This window comes from Triticum aestivum, chromosome 7D, assembly GCF_018294505.1.
Source record: "Triticum aestivum cultivar Chinese Spring chromosome 7D, IWGSC CS RefSeq v2.1, whole genome shotgun sequence".
Taxonomy (NCBI): Eukaryota; Viridiplantae; Streptophyta; class Magnoliopsida; order Poales; family Poaceae; genus Triticum; species Triticum aestivum.
In genome coordinates, this window is record NC_057814.1 from 197,632,462 (window position 1) to 197,653,863 (window position 21,402).

At 43.0% G+C, this 21,402-nt stretch overlaps 3 protein-coding genes across 3 annotated transcripts in view; 2 read left to right on the top strand and 1 right to left on the bottom strand.

Moving 5' to 3' along the window:
• The window catches only part of LOC123167905 (phenylcoumaran benzylic ether reductase Pyrc5), a 6,130-nt gene extending 3,163 nt beyond the window's left edge, over positions 1–2,967 (top strand). The window contains exons 2-5 of the mRNA XM_044585768.1: positions 1,262–1,396; positions 1,870–2,107; positions 2,248–2,451; positions 2,554–2,967. Coding sequence (XP_044441703.1) covers positions 1,262–1,396; positions 1,870–2,107; positions 2,248–2,451; positions 2,554–2,711 — 735 coding nt within the window. The 3' untranslated portion in view covers positions 2,712–2,967. The remainder of the gene's footprint in view (positions 1–1,261; positions 1,397–1,869; positions 2,108–2,247; positions 2,452–2,553) is intronic.
• A 1,356-nt stretch (positions 2,968–4,323) lies between these two features.
• LOC123166150 (toMV susceptible protein tm-1(GCR26)) lies at positions 4,324–10,770 on the top strand. Its single transcript, XM_044583919.1, has 9 exons — positions 4,324–4,629; positions 5,497–6,147; positions 6,339–6,545; positions 7,675–7,890; positions 7,983–8,205; positions 9,248–9,495; positions 9,585–9,763; positions 10,020–10,273; positions 10,367–10,770. The coding sequence occupies exons 1-9, from the start codon at positions 4,531–4,533 to the stop codon at positions 10,516–10,518; spliced, it is 2,229 nt and encodes a 742-aa protein (XP_044439854.1). The 5' UTR covers positions 4,324–4,530; the 3' UTR covers positions 10,519–10,770.
• Positions 10,771–11,022: 252 nt separating this feature from the next.
• LOC123166151 (protein POOR HOMOLOGOUS SYNAPSIS 1) lies at positions 11,023–16,470 on the bottom strand. The gene is made up of 10 exons (XM_044583920.1): positions 15,262–16,470; positions 13,612–13,728; positions 13,383–13,448; positions 12,473–12,546; positions 12,176–12,396; positions 12,027–12,073; positions 11,926–11,953; positions 11,739–11,833; positions 11,613–11,640; positions 11,023–11,401 (listed from the first exon to the last, which is right to left on the bottom strand). The coding sequence occupies exons 1-10, from the start codon at positions 15,553–15,555 to the stop codon at positions 11,337–11,339; spliced, it is 1,035 nt and encodes a 344-aa protein (XP_044439855.1). The 5' UTR covers positions 15,556–16,470; the 3' UTR covers positions 11,023–11,336.
• Between the last annotated feature and the right edge of the window lie 4,932 nt (positions 16,471–21,402).

The following is a 21,402-nucleotide window of genomic DNA, read 5'->3' on the forward strand; positions in this document are numbered from 1 at the left end:
CCAACACCCCCGGCCCCTCCTCCCACTCCACCACCCAGCCCTGCTCCCACTCCACCACCCAGCCCTACTCCTTCGTCCGACTCTTCCGCTGCGCCGGACTCACCAGTACCCACCTTACCCCCTCGTGCTATTCCTACAGCAGCCCCGATTAATTATCATCGCATGCGTACTAGGGCCAAATCAAGATTTCATCAACCCCAAGACCGCCTAAACCTTCATACCTCCGTATCTCTCACTTCTCTTCCAAAGAATTACAAAACTGCTCTACTTGATCCCAATTGGGCCGCTGCCATGCAAGAAGAATATAATGCTTTACTTCAAAACAACACCTGGCAACTTGTTCCTCGTCCTCCCAATACAAATATTGTTTCTGGCAAATGGATTTTTCGCCAAAAGTTCCACTCCGATGGGAGCCTCTCACGATATAAAGCCAGGTGGGTTTGTCGTGGCTTTTCTCAGCAACAAGGAATTGATTACGAAGAAACCTTCTCTCCTGTTGTTAAACCTAGCACCATTCGCACCGTTCTTAGTGTTGCTGTCTCCTCTTCATGGCCCATTCACTAAGGATGGTGCGCCATTTTGGGTCAGAATGATAGCAGAAACAGTGATAAGAAATTCTCTGGATTGCTTCATGGCGGCTTTCTTTTTTCTTCTTGTCCCATGTGCGGTGCGCGAGTGCTAAACAAAGCAGCGAACTTGGTTTCTGTTGTGGCATATCTATGAACAAGACAGATATGAGAGTAATGGAAAGGGGATTAGCCCGGTTAAAATAGATAAATTCAACAAGACAGAAATCAAGGAATTTCGAGGTTTCAGACGAAAAAAAAATCTTAGAAATATGCTAGAGCAAGGAGCCCTTTCATTCTGTTCGATTCAGTCGATCAAATAAACAGTCATGTAAGATGGCTTCAAGAAAGTAAAGATTAGGTGATTTGCTTGGATTATGTACAGAATTCATCTTTATCAAATCTGCTAGGCTTTTTAAGATTCTCCAGTGTTCAAGCCCCAATTTGCTGGGGACAAAAGACATATTTTGTAACACAGTCGTTGTCCTATTAGATAAAATACTGAAATGTTTTCATAAGGCGGCGGCCAGTCAACGACCTTTCATGCCATCCAAGACTAAACTATAATGTTGGCAAGGATGATAGCCATCCCTGATTGTGTCGTTACCCCGTGTTGATTACTAAAATAATGACCTCAAGATATAAGTTTGATTGGATAGTGATGTATAACTGTTACATTACTGTTGGATCATTAGGGTGATATGTATGATCATGAGAGCCTGGTGACAGCCATTAAATCAGCAGATGTTGTGATCTCGGCCGTGGGTTATCAACAGCTACCGGATCAAACTCTCATTATCTCGGCAATTAAGGAAGTTGGGCATGTAAAGGTAATTTCCAAAGTCCCAATCATCAATATCAAATTGTTACGTGCGCACACCTTATGGCTTACTGTGAATACTTTAGCTGATAATATAGTTCGAAATTTCTTTGTTATTGATGGTTATGCAAAACTGTTAAATGATGGCCTGTAAATTGCAACGAACTGTGCACCCTAAACTCTTTTATGTGAAACAATTTGTGAATTGCATTTTCTTCAAGTATTCGTATTTTGCTGATGAGAACACTAGTCATTTTGGTACTAAGAAACTGGTTTGACACTTAGGCTGTTCCCTGCCTTCCACAACATGGTGGACAAAAAAATCATAAAGATGGACGGGAATTAGTTGTGGTTATTTTGTTCAAAACATGTTGAATGTGCCCCTTTTCATATCTGATAGACTGATACCATGCATTCCTCGTGTCATTATTATTTTTCTACAGCAGTTCTTACTGAACTCTGATATTGATGAGCTTCTTGCAGAGATTCTTCCCATCAGAGTATGGTAATGATGTGGATCGTAACCATGCAGTTGAACCTGCAAAGACAGTATTCGGTGGGAAAGCTCGTATAAGGCGTGCCATTGAGGCTGAGGGAATTCCCTACACATATGTCTCTTCCAACTTCTTTGCTGGTCGTTTCTTGCGAAGCCTTGCGCAGATTGGGGTCACGGAGCCTCCAACTGAGAAGGTTCTCATTATGGGTGATGGAAATGTAAAAGGTAGATCTGATCAAGATGCCCTTAATATGATTGTTCAGCTTTACGATATGAGAAATTAATCTCTATTTTGAGAACGGAATTTAAATCAAACAAGGAATGGGATTATGGCTGCACTCTTATGTGTGTATTTTCGACAATAGGAGTCTTTACGGCGGAAGAAGACGTGGGAACCTACACTATTAAAGCTGTAGATGATCCAAGGACCCTGAACAAAATCCTGTATCTGAGGCCACCAAGCAACACTTTGTCCCATAACGAGCTTGTCTCACTCTGGGAGAAGAAACTTGGTAAGACACTTGAGAGGGTGTACCTCCCAGAAGACGAACTCCTGAAGAAGATTCAAGGTCAGAGTAAAAGCCTTTTTTTCTCTCATAATGTTGTAGTTGCCGTCTATACTTATCTTTTGTACTGATTTTGCTCTCTCGGGTATGTTTCCGAGTCGTCAGGGCCGCTGAGTGTACCACTGGCAATCAGCCACTCTGTCTGGTTGAAGGGGGACCACACTAACTTTGAGATCGACCCATCATTTGGAGTTGAAGCCACTCAGCTTTACCCTGATGTGCCTTACATTACCGTGGATGAATACCTAAATAGGTTCCTTTAAACTCCTAAATCCTATCGTCCCCAATATTCATATACTTTGAATAAATGTTGGAGGTTGTGTATTTTTATTAGAATGGCACGTGAATTACGTAATAGTGTGAGACCTCAATCATGTGAGGAATGCATCTTGCATTCCCTTGAGCTTAGAATATATAAACTGAGGTTGTATAAATTTGGAAATTTTAGCTTGATGGAACATGATACCGTATGTAACAGCCCGGGGGTTTACGCCAAATTAGAAATTGTTTGTTATTTAATTTTTGCATCATAAGCATTACTGCATTAATTAAATAATTGATTTAGATATTTTACTTTGCCATTTTGTTAAATGATGAATAAGTGTCACACGCCAAAAAGCTGAATTGAGATTTTTTTTACTTTGTTCTGTCTTCTGTCTTTTTTGGGATCTATTTGAAACTTGGAATTTGGTATGAGATGAAACTTGAGCTTGCCGTGGTTGATCCTACATCCAAGGAATATTGTTGCCCATATTTCAATGCCTGGAATTCATCAAATCTTTATTCCTTCTTTGTTAAAACCTACTTTTCATATTTGGGAATGATTCTTTTCTTCCTAGCATTACAAAGGAGCTACCATTTCTAGACATGAGATGATTCCACCAAAATTCTTAGACACTCACTGGGACTTGCAAAGTCCAGATATATAATTATATTGGCCAGCCTTGGTCAATATATCTCATTTTTAATTATTTCTTTCCTGCCCTTTTTGGGGAAAAAAATTTAAATCATATTTATGGCCCTGTCAAAATTCTCATAATTCAGTATAGCATTTTTATACCAATGTTGATCTTTGGTAAAAGTTTCATCCCCAAGATCATCCTATAAAATGCCCTTCCTTTGTAACCTTCCAAATTAGCCAAATTACACTTTTGTACTAGAGCTTATATTTCTAGACCAGATCAAACCCCCATAAAATTATGGTAGCTTTCATATGCCATATAAGAACTCTGTACAAATTTCAGCCCTAGCCTTGATGCCTAAAATTATTTTTCTTCATAACCTATGTAAAGTGCTTTTTTGTCACTTGCACTACCAACCATATTTGTAGCCATGGTAAAATCCTAAGAAATTCAGATTAGCCTTATGATGCCAAATGTGATCGATGGTAGGAAGCTCGTCCACGTTTTCTTCCGATTTGTGGGAATTTGGACGTGCGAACAGGTCCGTGGACGATTGGTAGACGACGTTGGAGGGCTCAAAGTGTTCGGACCACGCGGTTCGGACGTTTACGAGCGATTTGATGGAGGGCGTTGGAGATACCCCTATTGTTAATATAAAAGCTAATGTTTCATACCATCAAATCTCATTTAAATAATAGCAACCGATTCCGCAACAACGTATGGAGCATAAATAAAATTTATATAATATATTATTATGTAAATAGATTAATATAAATAGAAAATGGTTTTTTTCAATGAGATTTGATGGTAAAAAGGTTTTTGGGGTAAAGTTTTTGAAGCCTGTCAATATATACTAGAAAAAATAATTAGGAATTTAGGCGAACGGCAGAGACGCTCTACAACGGAGCAAATCGCCAGCCGTGGAGATCGGAGAATCGCAATCCGATCCCAAATCAGGCCCCAGCACCACCCACCCCTCTGTCCCCGCCGTGCCCAACGTGGCGCCGGTAGCGAGGCACACGACACCGCTATGCAAGTCAACACACCTCATTTCCACTGTTTGCCCGTCCCCAGCTGCCTACCAGCCTACCCATATACACGCACCAACCCATGGGCCATGATCCACCCATCCCACGGTTCCCCCTGCTGAGCTCCCGATCTCTGCTCCGAGGCGTCGGCAATGGAGGTGCTCTGCATCGGGACGGCCGACACCAAGCTGGAGGAGCTGCTCTTCCTCGCCACTCGCCTCCGCTCCAGCCTCGCCGCCTCCGCCCCAAAGGTACTGCTACGCTTACACTGGCCGCCTATCTTCTCGTCCCCGCGTGCAACTAGGTGAGGAGTTCAGTTATCCGCAATTTGATTTCCATTCGTATACTTGAAGCGATCGTCGGTTCTCAATCCAGAAAGGAGTTAACACGCATCCATTCTATTCATTTGTTCCCACAAGGTTTGGCGTTGTCACCTACTTTAGAAATTAGAACTACAGTGCAGTTTTGAGGGAGTATTCCTTCACTGAACGCAGAAACCGGAGTTCCTTCTCTGAACGTGCAAACTGCGTCATAGCATTGGGAACTACAGTAGCAGGGTAACATATAGATTGTACTATTTGTCATCTTGTGTTCTTGGAACTAGTTATTATATTTCCGGTTGGTAATTCTGGGATTGCCATATCATAAAAAGAGCGATGCTTCTAGGTTTGAGACAAGTTTAACGAAATCATGTGATCATGCGCTCTTCCAGTTTAGCAATCGTGTTGGGTTCTTAGCCTATGGAAATTCACTGTAGCTGCTTATTGAGCAGGTGACAGCAGATGCCATGTCTAATGTTTTGCCCAAGGAGTTCTTATACAACTTTCACGAAAGTACATTTCCTGCTTAAGGCTCAGAGCACATGAGTCCTTCATTAATTTGTGTTATCCACATACAATAGCCTTAAATATCGATTGTCTACTCTCAGTAATAGACAATCATTCGCTACTCCCTCCGTTCCATAATTCTTGTCGTGGTTAAACATTGGAGTATCCAAACTTCTGAAGCAGGACACATCTTTATGTGCACCTGTGTGTAGTGCACCCTTGGAGTTGTCCTGTAGATTTAGTATTTTCTGCGCCAACTCGGGCATAACATGTGGTCTATTGAAATGGTAGGTTAAAGTGAGCATAGTGGATGTCTCCACAACTAAAACAGTACCAACACAAGATTCTAAAGACATTGCAGTTATTGCAAGAGATACAGTTCTCTCATGCTATCCGGATTCCAGCCAACAAGATCTTCCAGATGACAGAGGTGAAGCGATTGCGCTTATGTCAAAGGCCCTTCAGAGCTTTCTGAAAAACAGATATGAGGCCGGCACCCTGGTTGCTGCTGTTGGCCTAGGAGGAAGTGGAGGAACCGCACTAATTGCTCCTGCTCTAAGATCCCTACCACTCGGAGTGCCTAAGCTTATTGTATCCACTGTTGCTAGTGGCAATACTGCACCCTATGTTGGAACATCTGACTTGGTATTGTTTCCTTCAGTTGTTGACATATGCGGAATAAACAGTGTCAGCCGTGTTATATTGTCGAATGCTGCTTCAGCCGTTGCCGGAATGGTATGTGGGATATTAATGGCTTCCAGTGAATCAGATGAAACAGACACAAAGCTGACTGTTGGAATTACAATGTTTGGTGTTACCACACAATGTGCAAATGCGGTCAAACATAGACTGAACAAAGAAGGGTATGAGACGCTTGTATTCCATGCCACTGGTGTCGGAGGCAAAGCAATGGAAGAACTAGTTAGAGGTGGTTTCATACAGGTAATTAATACTTTCATGTGGTTTTGTACATTTTTGTCCTTGTCTATTTTTCTGTAAGATTTTGTTCTTGTGGAAACTATGTTTTTCAGCTCATGAACTCTGATGATAAACTCATTGCCAGGCAGAAACTCACTGGTGTTAATTTACTGTCTGTAGAGTTTTTCATCTTAATTCCATTTGGTTGCATGTAGGGTGTGTTGGACATAACAACAACAGAAGTTGCAGATCACATTGTTGGCGGTATCATGGCATGTGATGAGACCAGGTTTGATGCGGCTATAGATAAAAAGATCCCTCTGGTTCTCAGTGTTGGGGCCTTGGATATGGTTAACTTTGGAGCTCATGATACAATACCTGCTGCTTTCTCAGACAGAAAGATCCACATACATAATGAACAGGTTACACATAGCATTATTTTCCTATTTTGGACCTTGTTTTGTTTCCTAAATTTACTTGGTCTTTGCCAATTTTTATTTATGATGTACATGTTCGCTAAATATATTGTTAGGTTATCACAATGATATGTTTACCAGATTAATACGCTAGGATATCATTACAGACAATGCTATTATGCTACCAAGAGTAAGGTTGTGGATATATGTACGTAGATATATAGGAGAGGGGTAGGATGAAGGAAGAATTCGCATCAAATTTTTTTTTTGCTTAGTCTGAACCACACAACACTTGTCCTTCTAAACAGGAGTCTCTGACAAGTAAATCAATAGACGAGACGTAGTCTAGTCAAACACTATTTCTGACAACCCAACCTATCCCTAAAACAGTATCTTATCTCTGAAGAAACATCTATTGTTATACTTGAATACTATTCTTATGCACTGCCCAAGAATGTGATCCAAATTTGTGAGATTCGGCATGAGCGTGCACAGGGAACATGAACGTGATAGAGCATACCGAAATAATGACCACACGGCCGAATTACGCAAACGAGAAAACTTGGCAAACCCGGCTGCTGATTTTTCAAGCACAAGAGCATGACCTCAGAAGAGTACAAGGGATTGTCACTCAGCAGTTTCCACAACCCTCTCAGATCTTTTGGGACCCTTGGATCCTGTCTCTATAAACGAATATTGAGCTAATGGAACATAGCACCTAATCCTCTCTTTCTTTGACCTTGGTTTGATTTGCGCAATTGCTTGCGTTGAGATCAGTTGGCCATCTCCTCAAGAGTTTATATAGGCTCCCACCGGTCCTCTTCTAAAGCAAGTAGACTACGTGTCCTGACTAGGATTCCTCTGGGTACCACACCTGTTTGAGTCCTAATAAGAATAGGATTGGAATCATCATGTTCAGTTGAGAAAATCCATCTGTTACACGCAAGCTGTAATTACTACTCCCTCTTTAAAGAAATATAAGAGCGTTTAGATCACTACTTTAGTGATCTAAACGCTCTTATATTTCTTTACGGAGGGAGTACCTTACAAGTATGTACTTTATTGCCGCTGTTTATGAGGATTTCACATTTCCTAGTTTTCTTGCGGTGAGTAAAAGACCATCTAATTTTTTCAGATTTCGTTGATGCGGACGACCGTGGAGGAGAACAAGAAATTTGCTCAGTTTATTGCTGACAAGCTGAACAAATCTTTATCTACAGTTACTGTTTGCCTTCCACAGAAGGGCATCTCTGCAATAGATGCACCTGGAATGCCGTTTTATGATCCTGAGGCTACATCTGCACTCTTGGATGAGTTAAATACTCGTCTTGTCAAAACTGAGAACAGACAGGTTTCTTCATGTTACATAATATGTTAGTTGCATCGCTAGAGTATGGATACAAAGGGTCATCGAATGAACTAAGTTGATTGGCTTGTTGACAGGTGAAGCTGCTTCCTTATCATATAAACGATCCTGAATTTGCCAACGCCTTGGTGGATGCATTCTTGAGCATGGATATAAAGCCATCTAGTACCACAACTCAGAAAAACAACATGGTCCTACCAAAGCAAGACACAAATGAAAAAGAAGCTTCTTCAGGACAGAAGACTTCAGATAGTTCTATCATATGGAGACCCCCCGTGGATTTCCCTGATGCAAGACCAGGTTAGCGGTGATTCTGTTCCCATCTTATGCGCCCAAATTTTATTATGCCCACACAAACAGACTTTTTATTGAATCACTTGTTTTAGTTTCTTATAAAAAAATTGTGGAAGGTTATCTGGTATGTACCTTGTTATCTGCTATGCCACCTTACAGAAAATCCTTCAGGGTGAAGTTCTTATTTCGTTTTTATTCTCATGCTTCATACCTAGGCTTTTGTCACAATTTCTGTGTCTCCGATGATCCAAGAGGTCAAGATAGTTGTGAGTGACAACTCCTTTGGGGCCGTGCTTCAAGAATCTGTAGTACGCTTCACCGTTTGATGTTGTCCACCTTTCTCTAGTCTTAGTATCATGTAATTATTATGGGGTTGTCTTGGGGAAGACCGCAGGCACTGGCCCAAGGACGCACAGAAATGGTGCCAGCACTTAGGCACAGTTCTGACTTGGGAACAGAAGTCTCTATAAAGAGATTCCATTGTGTTTCAAAGGAATCATGTAGTCCTCAAGAAACTCAAGGTAGCTGGGGATGAGCTCAACATGCACATGGGACGAGCTCGGCGCACATGCCTAACTTTTATGATATCAATCACCAAATACTTAATGCTATCGTCACCTATTACCTCTCTACTGTGCCGGATCATAAATGTTCGATGTCACCTCACGTGTTTGCAGACAAATTAGGATTAACCTCAGCTGCTACTAAGTGCACTAAGTTTTAGTCTATTTTGCAGTACAGTATGATTTTACAAAGGGGCAATGTCAAGACTCTAATGATATTACACATTATAGTACCGGTGTGCACGGATGAAATAACTGTGAAAGGTCAGAAGTTCGGCGTTAGATTCTAGGGTATAATAAGCATTCTGAACCCTCACGTGATACCACACAAGTTACATAAATTTCATAATTTTATTTTCAGCTCATTGTCTCCTTGTTTGGCACGACATGTTAAAGGGTGTTCGTCATTCATTTCAGTTCTTGAGATCTATTGACACAATTCTATGCCCTAATGATTCTAATTGCTTACACTTCAATGCTGACAGAAACTTTGCAAAAGACAAAGTCAATACTACATAAATTAAAGCAACAAATCGGTGAGGGTATTCCTATAATTGGAGCCGGTGCTGGCACGGGCATATCTGCGAAGTTTGAAGAAGCTGGTGGGGTTGATCTGATTGTGCTGTACAATTCCGGGCGGTTCCGAATGGCTGGAAGGGGGTCATTAGCAGGGCTCCTACCATTTGCTGACGCAAATGCAATTGTACTTGAGATGGCCAATGAAGTGTTGCCTGTAAGTTGTTTTTAGTAACGGAGTTCATTCTTTTGTTTTCCTGACAACTGACTTGAGTATAGCTGGAAGTTAACGAGATGCTAATTTAGGTCGTTAAAGAAGTCCCTGTTCTTGCTGGGGTTTGCGCTACCGATCCATTTCGTAGAATGGATTACTTTCTTAAACAACTAGAAGCCATTGGATTTTGTGGTGTCCAAAATTTCCCTACGGTTGGTCTGTTTGATGGGAACTTCAGACAGAACTTGGAAGAAACTGGAATGGGCTACAGGTATCGATTCACCACATCCTTATTTTTCAGATACATGTTCTATCCATGCCATGAACATATAATGCGCAGATGAAAAATTCCGTACTGAATTTTGGATATAGTTTCTGTTTCAGTGACTTCATGATGGTTAGTTTTCGTTATTTATTTTTCCGCTGAGGGGAAGATTTGCATGTCTGAATTCTGAAATCGTGCTAACTTCCGCATTTGAGTGCGTGTTCAAGGAGATTATGTTAAACTGATCTTGATCTTTTGCCAGCATGGAAGTGGAGATGATCTCAAGGGCTCACAGCATGGGTTTCCTGACGACCCCGTATGCTTTCAACCCAGAAGAAGGCGCTGCCATGGCCAAGGCTGGAGCGCACATCGTAGTCGCGCATATGGGCCTCACAACAGCTGGGTCGATCGGCGCAAAGACGGCCGCCACTTTAGATGACAGCGTTGCCCGGGTTCAAGCCATTGCCGATGCCGCAGTCGGCGTTAACCCTGACATCATTGTTCTCTGCCATGGAGGTAAGCAAGCAGTCTCTGCTTTATGCAGGCCTCAAGTAACAGATATGGTGTCTTGATAAATCATGTGATTCTGATGCACAATTCCACCATCAGGTCCCATATCAGGGCCCCGAGAGGCGGAGTTTGTCCTGAAGAACACGAACCGGGTCCATGGATTCTACGGCGCCTCGAGCATGGAAAGGCTGCCGGTTGAGCAGGCCATCACAAACACCATGAGGGAGTACAAACGCATGTCTCTGAAATGAGGTTCGGTGGCTTTACCAGGTGGGCGGATGAAGCACGCCCGGTGCTCGTCAGGTTGTTGTCACATGTAAATTGTTACTGAAGGTGCCTTGTGCGTTTGAACATATAATAAAAGATATCGACGAAATTATAGGGTGTGTGATGTGGCATGCCATCTCGCTGGCCCAGGCGGTCATGCATTACAGGATGCCCATCAATGAGATATGATCTTATGTTAAAAAAAAGAATGAGATGATTTTTTCCAGGCGGTCATACATTACAGGATGCCCATCAATGTTTTTCACTAACCCAGTTAACCGAATAACCTTTTGCCCTTCCTTAGACCGGCTAATGAGCCCATGTGCTTCATGCTAAACAAAACCGCTCCAATAACATTGGGTAATAAGCAGCTATGAGAAGCTCTACCCTAAAAGCAATAAAAATACGAGAGGCTCCCATAAGTCCAGGAATTCCGTACTCGGGCACACATAAAAGCAACAACATGACAGAACGCGCGACACGGATACTACACAAAGAGCGTACCCTCAATTTGAAATAACAAGCCTACAGAAACAGTCAAGGACGCCCAGGTCTAAAGCTTCTGGATTAATAATTCGTCAACTGTCGAACTACGACCAATGCTACGTGCTAGTACATCAGAGAAAGCATACATCATATTGCTGGCTAATCCCACAATGTTATCATCTGGACTGTAGCTATAAAGGATAATCTTAGGTATTTCTTGTAGGAGCAGACCTGACATGGATATTAGGCATACTAAGGCGAACTACCATTACATTTGTACATATTGTCAGAGGCAAGTAAGACCTTTCAGCGGCGTTCAAGAGGCAAGCAACATGTCACCACCCAGTTCATCAATGGCTTTGTCGAGCTTGGACAGCATATCTAGGGGAAGCAAGAGTGCTTGATCAATACAAGTGTGTGAAACGAGGTTTAGTTAACATAAATAATTCCTCGCAAAAAAAGTTAACATAAATAAAAATACATGGAATTTTCCAAATTGGCATGTGTCAGTAACAGCCTAAGAAAGGCAGTTATTTATCAAGCATACTACTGTGCAAGAATATTCCCATGGGAAGAGGGAGAGAAAGCATACCATGAAAAGAGTCGTCCCCCACATATGTCTACAGCAGTAAAAGTAAAACAGAACATGTTAGGCATACAAGTTGGTCTGGAGGCTTGAAGAACAACCAAGGCAGAACAATTTTGACAAGCAACATACCTCTATCCCTGCCAAAATATCACGTGTTACGTCACTAACATCAATCTCTTTACCAGCACCCTTTCCTTTATCAGCAACCGAATTTCCACCAGCAGCTGCAGTAGCAACAAGCATTGCTGACAGGTCAGAAAAAGATGGAATGAAACCATCACAAAAAAAAGTAGCAATGTAATAAAATTATCTGTACCATCAAGCCGAGTGTCCAGTATGTAGGCCTGCAAAATTTGCAAATATTAAGAAAACCTCCTTAGAGACCACTTGTGGGATTTACAAATAACCAAGCATTACCTTTTCAGGAGCATGATCAGTTATAGTTGCTGGAAAGGGTCCTCCATCTGTGTTATATGTGTGAACAGTTATTGATAATAGACCAGCAAAAATCAAAATGAAGATATTTGTGGTTTCAATGTCAATTTATCCTATCATGATTTGCCGACCTCTCTCAATTTTAACTGAACCAGAGTAACCCTCAGCGAAACCAGAGTAGCCCTCAGGGAAGCCAGAGTAACCCTCGGGAAAACCAGAGTAGATGCTATTGATATTTGTAGCAATGGGAGATTGAAGAACAGGCTGATCTGGTTCCATGTGGTAGCCAACAGCAGGTGCATCTGTCCTGTGATCAGAAGTTGGCTCCTCAAAGCTTACCGCTTCATCAGGCCTAGGCATAGAATATAATGTTAGCAAAGGAAGTATTCCCGCAAGCTACAGACGTGATCATTTTCTTTACTTATTACCTGTATTGAAGTCCATTAGAAGGAATATAGTCGCTTCCAGATGGCATGATATCCATGGTGTTGCTTGAGAGTTCCTTTAAAGTCCATCAAACAAATGCATTTAGTGTTTGAGAGAACATAATACTTTACAAAGTGAAAGCAAAATCATGCCTAATACAGTAATACTCATTTTTACTTGCTCTATCACTCTTACGAAAATCTAAGCTAACACAATAGTAAATATTATTACTGGACTCCCATGTAAGCAAACTTGCACCAATGCATTCTAAATTGGGCAGAGATAGTAACTAGCACCACTGTTATGGCATAAGTAAAGTACCACACAACAAAGTGATCAACAAATGTAAGCGAAATTCAGTAACACGTAGTCAGTATGTGAAAATCTGAAAATCATCCTAAATAGTCTTATCCAGTCCATTATGGTACTCCTGTTCACACATTAAAGCAGGTAAGCAGGGAGGCGCTGTCTACCATCGATAAAAAAAATCCTTCAAGAAAAGTGCAAATTAAATACTTAAGAAATGGTCGTGAGTATTTTCAAGGTTGTTGATCAACCTCTACTAGTATTTTATTTATTGTGAATCTAAAACTGCTTCAGATTTTTTTTATGTACAAGATAAAACATGTTTATCTTATACAGTAAGTTCACATGCAGAATAAGCACATAAAATGAAAAGGTGTCACAACACTACAACAGTACTACAAAAAGCAGTCAACAGTACTACACTATTAGCAAGCCACTGGATACAGAGACAGAAATCATAAAACACAACAGAGCATTCCAATGAACACAAATACAAGAAAGAAGTTTGTATGAATGGCATGCGGAATTGTCTCCAGAGACCTACATAACTGTGCTGAGCCACATATGAACAGCATCTGAAGATAACAGAAGGATAGAAAATTGCACCTTCACACTATTCAAGAATGATTCTGCATCACTGAGACGAGGGAAACGTACAGCAAACTTCTGGACCTGCAGAGAAATCGGTGGTATATAAATTTTGCCAATAGAAATGTGTTCATATAAGTAATTTTGCGTGTAGAAACATCCATGTGAGCAATTTGCAACAAAGAAATTCCTTTTCATTCAACTAATCAGTCATCAGAATCACATTTAGCGATGCAAGGAAACATGCCTGTTTGGACCTATCACAAAAGCTCACGAACACCACCCTGCTCCCTCTAACTGGGCACTCTGTCACGCATGCAACCTGTGGCCATGAGAAGTTGAGGATAGACACATAGTGCTCCTCCTGTGCCATGAAAATAGACCTCAGCATTGAGTTGTTCGGACAGAAAAGAGAATGTATGACGAAGCAGAAATAAACATTGTGTTCAAGATCGCATCATATCCTCATTTCTCCAACCTCCATAACTTCTATCAAATAATATTAGATCAAGAATTGTAAAAAATTAATTATAGCAGTGGGAGAATTTGTGGGCAGATGAGCAGTACTAGGTATGAACACAAATCGTCAATACCACATGCAACCATGAAATTGTTCATCCGACACAATTCAGTTCAAACTTTCAACTCAAGGAATTTCAAGGGTTGCCCCTTGTATACATTATTAGGGACCATAATGCAATGAATGTCAATCTTGCTCTGACCAAAGCCCATAAATGATTCAAGGTAGTATGTGTTTTCCTCCACGTGTAGCAGTTCGGTGACATGAAAGTGAGAACTACTGGGTAACACCCATGCAGAGAGTTCTTCCACCTTTGGTGGCCTTCCACTCGCATCACCTTTCTACCATTGTGGAGTAATTCATTGTTTCCAATAGAACTATAAGATGCAGCACATTTGTAGGTTTCCGTCTAGAATCAAAAGGTCCTAAACTAAAATAGTAAAACTGATGCACAACGAATATAATTGCGCATAATACAATGATCGATGCAGTTATACAAAAATATGACGAAAAACTATACTACATGAAAGGATGCAGCATCATGGTTGGCTACAACAAAATAAACAAATATGAACAGGCAATAATTGAGGGAAACGACATTAAATCGAACAAAATACAACACAGCATAATCTCTCAAACACTGAATTAATTGTTTGGGTGACATTTGGGGCATCAATCAGTTCTACATGCATACTTTATTTCAAACGTGAGGAAAATCAACTGAGAGCCAGAGGTGGTTAACTGGCTATGATCCTGTCTAGCAATGTTGTGACAATCAAAGTGCTAGCCAACAAACAACCATGATTAATAGTATTATTTACGCTCCAACACAATGCACAGACACACAGTCCATATCGCAAACTCTTGAAACAATCAATATCAGAGCACCAACACATCGAAGAGCAATGCTGGGTGCCTGGGTCACCAACCGCTCGATCTAATGAAACAATCTTAGAGCTGCCAAATTACACATGTGCACAGGTCGACCCATGCGTGCGCTCGGAACCAGAATCCTCTGAGTTATAGAACCAAATCAACTAAGAGCAGAAAGTTATAGAACCAAATCAACTAAAGCTTCAACGGTAGTGATAATACTCTAAAATACTCTGTTATGTTAAAACCACGGTATTTTATGCCTACAGGCTAAATTATTGTAGTTTGCTGATACTGCGGTTTTTTTTAATACTTTGCTATCAAACAGGGCCTAATTCAGCAGAAACGGGTTGGCGCACGGAAAAAACCTTAACCCCAGCAGTAACAAGCATTTTTCAAATGCGATCATCAAACATGCTTAGCTAGAGGGCAAGCAAACAAACATGTAGCAACGCATTCGAAAATGAAAAGAGGAGGGGGGGAGGGGGTCGGCGCGGTACGGACGTAGACGACGTCGCCGATGGAGACGGTGAGGACGCGGGCGGCGAAGGAGTGGGTGGGCCGAGAGATGCAGAGGGCGGCGGGGGATGCGGCCAGGAGCCAGGTGCCCTGGTGGAGTTGCTTGCCGCGGGATATGTAGCGGAGGCCGGGGGGCGGCGGCGTCGAGGGGGCGCGCCGCGGCTTCGCGAAGTAGCGCGCGAACTCCACCTCCCACCTCTGCCTCCGCCGCTTGCCCCACGCGGCCTCCTCCGCGCGCGACGTGAGCCGCTCCCTGCTCCTGCCGCCGGCGCCCGCCATGGCGACGACGATGACGCCGAGAATGCGGTACGGAGCGTTTGCCGTTTTGGGGGCGTTGGGGTTTTGAGAACAGAATTCGGTGTTGAATGGTGAAGGTGGATGTAGCAATAGCTTGGGTTCGCGGCAGGTGGTTTTTACAATGGCGAGTGCTACAAATAAGCCGGATGATTAGAAATTCGCCTATTCAGCCGTCCGATTAGCGCATTGCTGGCCATTGGATGACAGCAACGTCACAGCAGCGTCTAGTGTGACAGCTTGAGCGCAGCACCATTGCAGCCCTGACCGACTCCAACGTAGCACCGAGCCACTGACGGCGTCCAGTGAGCTCCACTGCAGCTTCAGCGGACCTCCAACCGCAGCACTAACGCTCCGGCGAACTCCTTTGCAACTCCGGCGGAGCTTCCAACACATCACCGAAGCTTCGGCGAAGCTCCATTGCAGCTCCTGCCAAGCTCCATTGCAGCTTCGGCGGAGCTCCAAGCTCCGGTGAAGCTTCATTGCAACTCCGGCCATGCTCCATTGCAGCCCCGACGGAGCTCCAACGCAACACCGACGACTCCGACGAAGCTCCATTGCAACTCCGGCCAAGCTCCATTGCAGCCCGGCGGAGCTCCAAAGCAACCCCGACGGCTCCGCGTGAAGCGTCCATTGCAACTCCGACGCCGGGATGAAGCGGGGTATGCAGGAGTGATGTCGCCGCGGAGATCTCGTCGCCGGCGTTTTGCAGCACCGCCGACCTTCGTAGCAACAGCAGCTCCGCCGACCGGGATGGGAAGGTCATGGACAGGGAAGGGGAGAGGCGCTCGTGGAGAGAAAGAGGGTTGGGTTGCAGGGGATGAGGAGAGAGCAGCTTGGGCTCGCTGAGAGAAAGAGAGCTAGGCTGCAGGGATGGGAGAGGAGATCTGGAGGATGAGGACGACTCGTTTTGGATAGAAGATAAGGTTGGGGGTTGCGGGATGGACGGTTCGCATGGGGCGCGTGTCAACACCAGGAGGCGGCTTGCGGAAGCAAGAAATCATCCGGTTTAATTTAAACGTTTTCCTTTTACAATAGAGTCCTAAACCAAATGAAAATTACACAATGTGCTTAAATGGATATGAACATAGGGTTGGAACTAGTTTTTAGAGAAAATTTTGATCTTTTTAAGAGAAAAAGTGTGTTTGTATCCAAATCACGAAATAATACAAAGTCCTTCGTATGGCATCTGGGAACACGCTAGTGCAAATTCTGGCATGGCAGGTTCTCTAGGGACTGAAGAAGATGTTGGACTTATCAACATATACAATTTGCCCCGAAACAGCACAGTAAGAATCCAAAACTGACTTCAAAGACTCGGGATCGAAAATATTAGCTCTCATGAGGATAACAAGTCATCATAAAAGAGAATTGGTGATAGCAGGGGCATGTCTGCAAACATTTGCTCTAGAAATGTTCCCATTCTCATCTGCATGCGTTAAGAGAGTAGTCCGACCCTCCGTACATAACAAATGTAAATAAGGAAATAAAGGATTTCCCTGCATTAAACCTCTTATAGGTTTAAACTCTCACTTTGTTGCGCGTTAAATCAGATTCGGTATTTAACTGTGGATACTGTTGGAAATATGCCCTAGAGGCAATAATAAATTGGTTATTATTATATTTCCTTGTTCATGATAATCGTTTATTATCCATGCTAAAATTGTATTGATAGGAAACTCAGATACATGTGTGGATACATAGACAACACCATGTCCCTAGTAAGCCTCTAGTTGACTAGCTCGTTGATCAATAGATGGTTACGGTTTCCTGACCATGGACATTGGATGTCGTTGATAACGGGGTCACATCATTAGGAGAATGATGTGATGGACAAGACCCAATCCTAAGCCTAGCACAAGATCGTGTAGTTCGTTTGCTCAGAGCTTTTCTAATGTCAAGTATCATTTCCTTAGACCATGAGATTGTGCAACTCCCGGATACCGTAGGAATGCTTTGGGTGTACCAAACGTCACAACGTAACTGGGTGGCTATAAAGGTGCACTACAGGTATCTCCGAAAGTGTCTGTAGGGTTGGCACGAATCGAGACTGGGATTTGTCACTCCGTGTAAACGGAGAGGTATCTCTGGGCCCACTCGGTAGGACATCATCATAATGTGCACAATGTGACCAAGGAGTTGATCACGGGATGATGTGAGTTACAGAACGAGTAAAGAGACTTGCCGGTAACGAGATTGAACAAGGTATCGGGATACCGACGATCGAATCTCGGGTAAGTAACATACCGATAGACGAAGGGAATTGTATACGGGATTGATTGAATCCCCGACATTGTGGTTCATCCAATGAGATCATCGTGGAACATGTGGGAGCCAACATGGGTATCCAGATCCCGCTGTTGGTTATTGACCGGAGAACGTCTCGGTCATGTCTGCATGGTTCCCGAACCCGTAGGGTCTACACACTTAAGGTTCGATGACGCTAGGGTTATAGGGAATAGATGTACGTGGTTACCGAATGTTGTTCGGAGTCCCGGATGAGATCCCGGACGTCACGAGGAGTTCCGAAATGGTCCGGAGGTAAAGATTTATATATAGGAAGTATGGTTTTGGCCACCAGAAGTGTTCCAGGCATCACCGGTAGTGTACCGGGACCACCGGAGGGGTCCGGGGGTCCACCGGGAGGGGCCACGGGCCCCGAAGGCATACATGGGCCAAGTGTGATAAGGGACCAGCCCCTAGGTGGGCTGGGGCGCCTCCCCACCAAGGCCCATGCGCCTAGAGAGAAGAGGGGGCAAACCCTAGGGCAGATGGGCCCTAAAGGCCCATGCCTGGTGCGCCTCCCTCTCCCCCCCACTAGTCTTATCTTGTTTCGGCAGCATTGTGGGATGAAGCGGCCCGGACCGACCTTACACGTACGCTTACGTGAGACAGGTTCCACCGACTGACATGCACTAGTTGCATAAGGTGGCTAGCGGGTGTCTGTCTCTCCCACTTTAGTCGGAACGGATTCGATGAAAAGGGTCCTTATGAAGGGTAAATAGAAATTGGCATATCACGTTGTGGTTTTTGCGTAGGTAAGAAACGTTCTTACTAGAAACCCATAACAAGCCACGTAAAAACTTGCAACAACAATTAGAGGACGTCTAACTTGTTTTTGCAGCATGTGCCTTGTGATGTGATATGGCCAAAAGGATGTGATGAATGATATATGTGATGTATGAGATTGATCATGTTCTTGTAATAGGAATCACGACTTGCATGTCGATGAGTATGACAACCGGCAGGAGCCATAGGAGTTGTCTTAATTTATTGTATGACCTGCGTGTCAATGAAAAACGCCATGTAATTACTTTACTTTATTGCTAACCGTTAGCCATAGTAGTAGAAGTAATAGTTGGCGAGACAACTTCAAGAAGACACGATGATGGAGATCATGGTGTCATGCCGGTGACAAAGGTGATCATGCCGCGCCTCGAAGATGGAGATCAAAAGGCGCAAGATGATATTGGCCATATCATGTCACTTTATGATTTGCATGTGATGTTTGTCATGTTTACATCTTATTTGCTTAGGACGACGGTAGCATAAATAAGATGATCCCTCACTAAAATTTCAAGAGAAGTGTTCCCCCTAACTGTGCACCGTTGCGAAGGTTCGTTGTTTCGAAGCACCACGTGATGATCGGGTGTGATAGATTCTAACGTTCGAATACAACGGGTGTTGATGAGCCTAGCATGTACAGACATGGCCTCGGAACACATGCGAAACACTTAGGTTGACTTGACGAGCCTAGCATGTACAGACATGGCCTCGGAACACAAGAGACCGAAAGGTCGAACATGAGTCGTATAGTAGATACGATCAACATGGAGATGTTCACCGATGATGACTAGTCCGTCTCACGTGATGATCGGACACGGCCTAGTTTGACTCGGATCATGTATCACTTAGATGACTAGAGGGATGTCTATCTGAGTGGGAGTTCATTAAATGGTCAGATGAACTTCATTATCATAAACATAGTCAAAAGGACTTTGCAAATTATGTCATAGCTTGCGCTTTAGTTCTACTGTTTAAGATATGTTCCTAGAGAAAATTTAGTTGAAAGTTAATAGTAGCAATTATGCGGACTGGGTCCGTAAACTGAGGAGTGTCCTCATTGCTGCACAGAAGGCTTATGTCCTTAATGCACCGCTCGGTGTGCTGAACCTCAGCGTCATCTGTAGATGTTACGAAACATCTGACATACACGTTTTGACGACTACGTGATAGTTCAGTGCGTATTGCTAACGGTTTAGAATTGTGGCACCAAAGACGTTTTTGAAACGTCGCAGAACATATGAGATGTTCCGAAGACTGAAATTGGGATTTCAGACTAGTGCCCACGTCAAGAGGTATGAGACCTCTGACAAATTTCTTAAGCCTGCAAACTAAGGGAGAAAAACTCAATCGTTGAGCATGTGCTCAGATTGCCTGAGTACTACAATCACTTGAATCGAGTGGGAGTTGATCTTCCAGATGAGATAGTGATGGTTCTCCATAGTCACTGCCACCAAGCTATTAGAGCTTCGTGATGAACTATAACATATCAGGGATAGACATGATGATCCTTGAGCAACTCGCGATGTTTGACACCGCGAAAGTAGAAATCAAGAAGGAGCATCAATTGTTGATGGTTAGTAAAACCACTAGTTTCTAGAAGGGCAAGGGCAAGAAGGGATACTTCATGAAACGGCAAATCAGTTGCTGCTCTAGTGAAGAAACCCAAGGTTGAACCCAAACCCGAGACTAAGTGCTTCTGTAATGAGGGGAACGGTCACTGAAGCAGAGCTACCCTAGATACTCGGTAGATGAGAAGGCAGGCAAGGTCGACAGAAGTATATTGGATATACATTATATGAATGTGTACTTTACTAGTACTCCTAGCAGCACCAGGGTATTAGATACCGGTTCGGTTGCTAAGTGTTAGTAACTCGAAATAAAAGCTGCGGAATAAACGGAGACTAGCTAAAGGTGAGATGATGATATGTGTTGGAAGTGTTTCCAAGGTTGATGTGATCAAGCATCGCATGCTCCCTCTACCATCGAGATTTGGTGTTTGCGTTGAGCATGATTGGATTATGTTTATCGCAATACGGTTATTCATTTAAGGAGAATAATGGTTACTCTGTTTATTTGAATAATACCTTCAATGGTCTTGCACCTAAAATGAATCTCGATCGTAGTGATACACATGTTCATGCCAAAAGTAATGATAGTACCACATACTTGTGGCACTGCTATTTGAGTCATATTGGGATAAAACGCATGAAGAAGCTCCATGTAGATGGATCTTTGGACTCACTCGTTTTTGAGAAGATTGAGACATGCGAACCATGTCTATTGGTATATATGCATGAAGAAACTCCATGCAGATGGATCGTTTGGACTCACTTGATTTTGAATCACTTGAGACATGCAAATCATACCACATGGGCAAGATGACTGAAAGGCCTCGTTTTCAGTAAGATGGAACAAGAGAGCAACTTGTTGGAAGTAATACATTTGATGTGTGCAGTCCAATGAGTGCTGAGGCACGCAGTGGATATCGATATGTTCTTACTTCACGGATGATTTGAGTAGATGCTGAGAATATTTACTTGATGAAACACAAGTCTGAATTATTGAAAGGTTCAAGTAATTTCAGAGTGAAGTTGAAGATCGTCGTGACAAGAGGATAAAATGTCTATGATATGATCATAGAGATATCTGAGTTACGAGTTTGGCACACAATTAAGACATTGTGGAAATTGTTTCACAACTAATACCGCCTGGAACACCATAGTGTGATGGTGTGTCCGAACATCATAACTGCACCCTATTGGATAT

What these genes read in the sequence shown, in the direction of transcription:
- LOC123166151 (XM_044583920.1), bottom strand. Translation starts at nt 15,555, where the DNA reads ATGGCGGGCGCCGGCGGCAGGAGCAGGGAGCGGCTCACGTCGCGCGCG. An exon ending in TTTGTGATAGGTCCAAACAG is followed by an intron (nt 13,449 to 13,611) that starts GCATGTTTCCTT and finishes ATTTCTCTGCAG; the next exon opens with GTCCAGAAGTTTGCTGTACG. An exon ending in ATATTTTGGCAGGGATAGAG is followed by an intron (nt 11,641 to 11,738) that starts GTATGTTGCTTG and finishes TTACTGCTGTAG; the next exon opens with ACATATGTGGGGGACGACTC.
- LOC123166150 (XM_044583919.1), top strand. Translation starts at nt 4,531, where the DNA reads ATGGAGGTGCTCTGCATCGGGACGGCCGACACCAAGCTGGAGGAGCTG. An exon ending in TCCACATACATAATGAACAG is followed by an intron (nt 6,546 to 7,674) that starts GTTACACATAGC and finishes TAATTTTTTCAG; the next exon opens with ATTTCGTTGATGCGGACGAC. An exon ending in GAAACTGGAATGGGCTACAG is followed by an intron (nt 9,764 to 10,019) that starts GTATCGATTCAC and finishes ATCTTTTGCCAG; the next exon opens with CATGGAAGTGGAGATGATCT.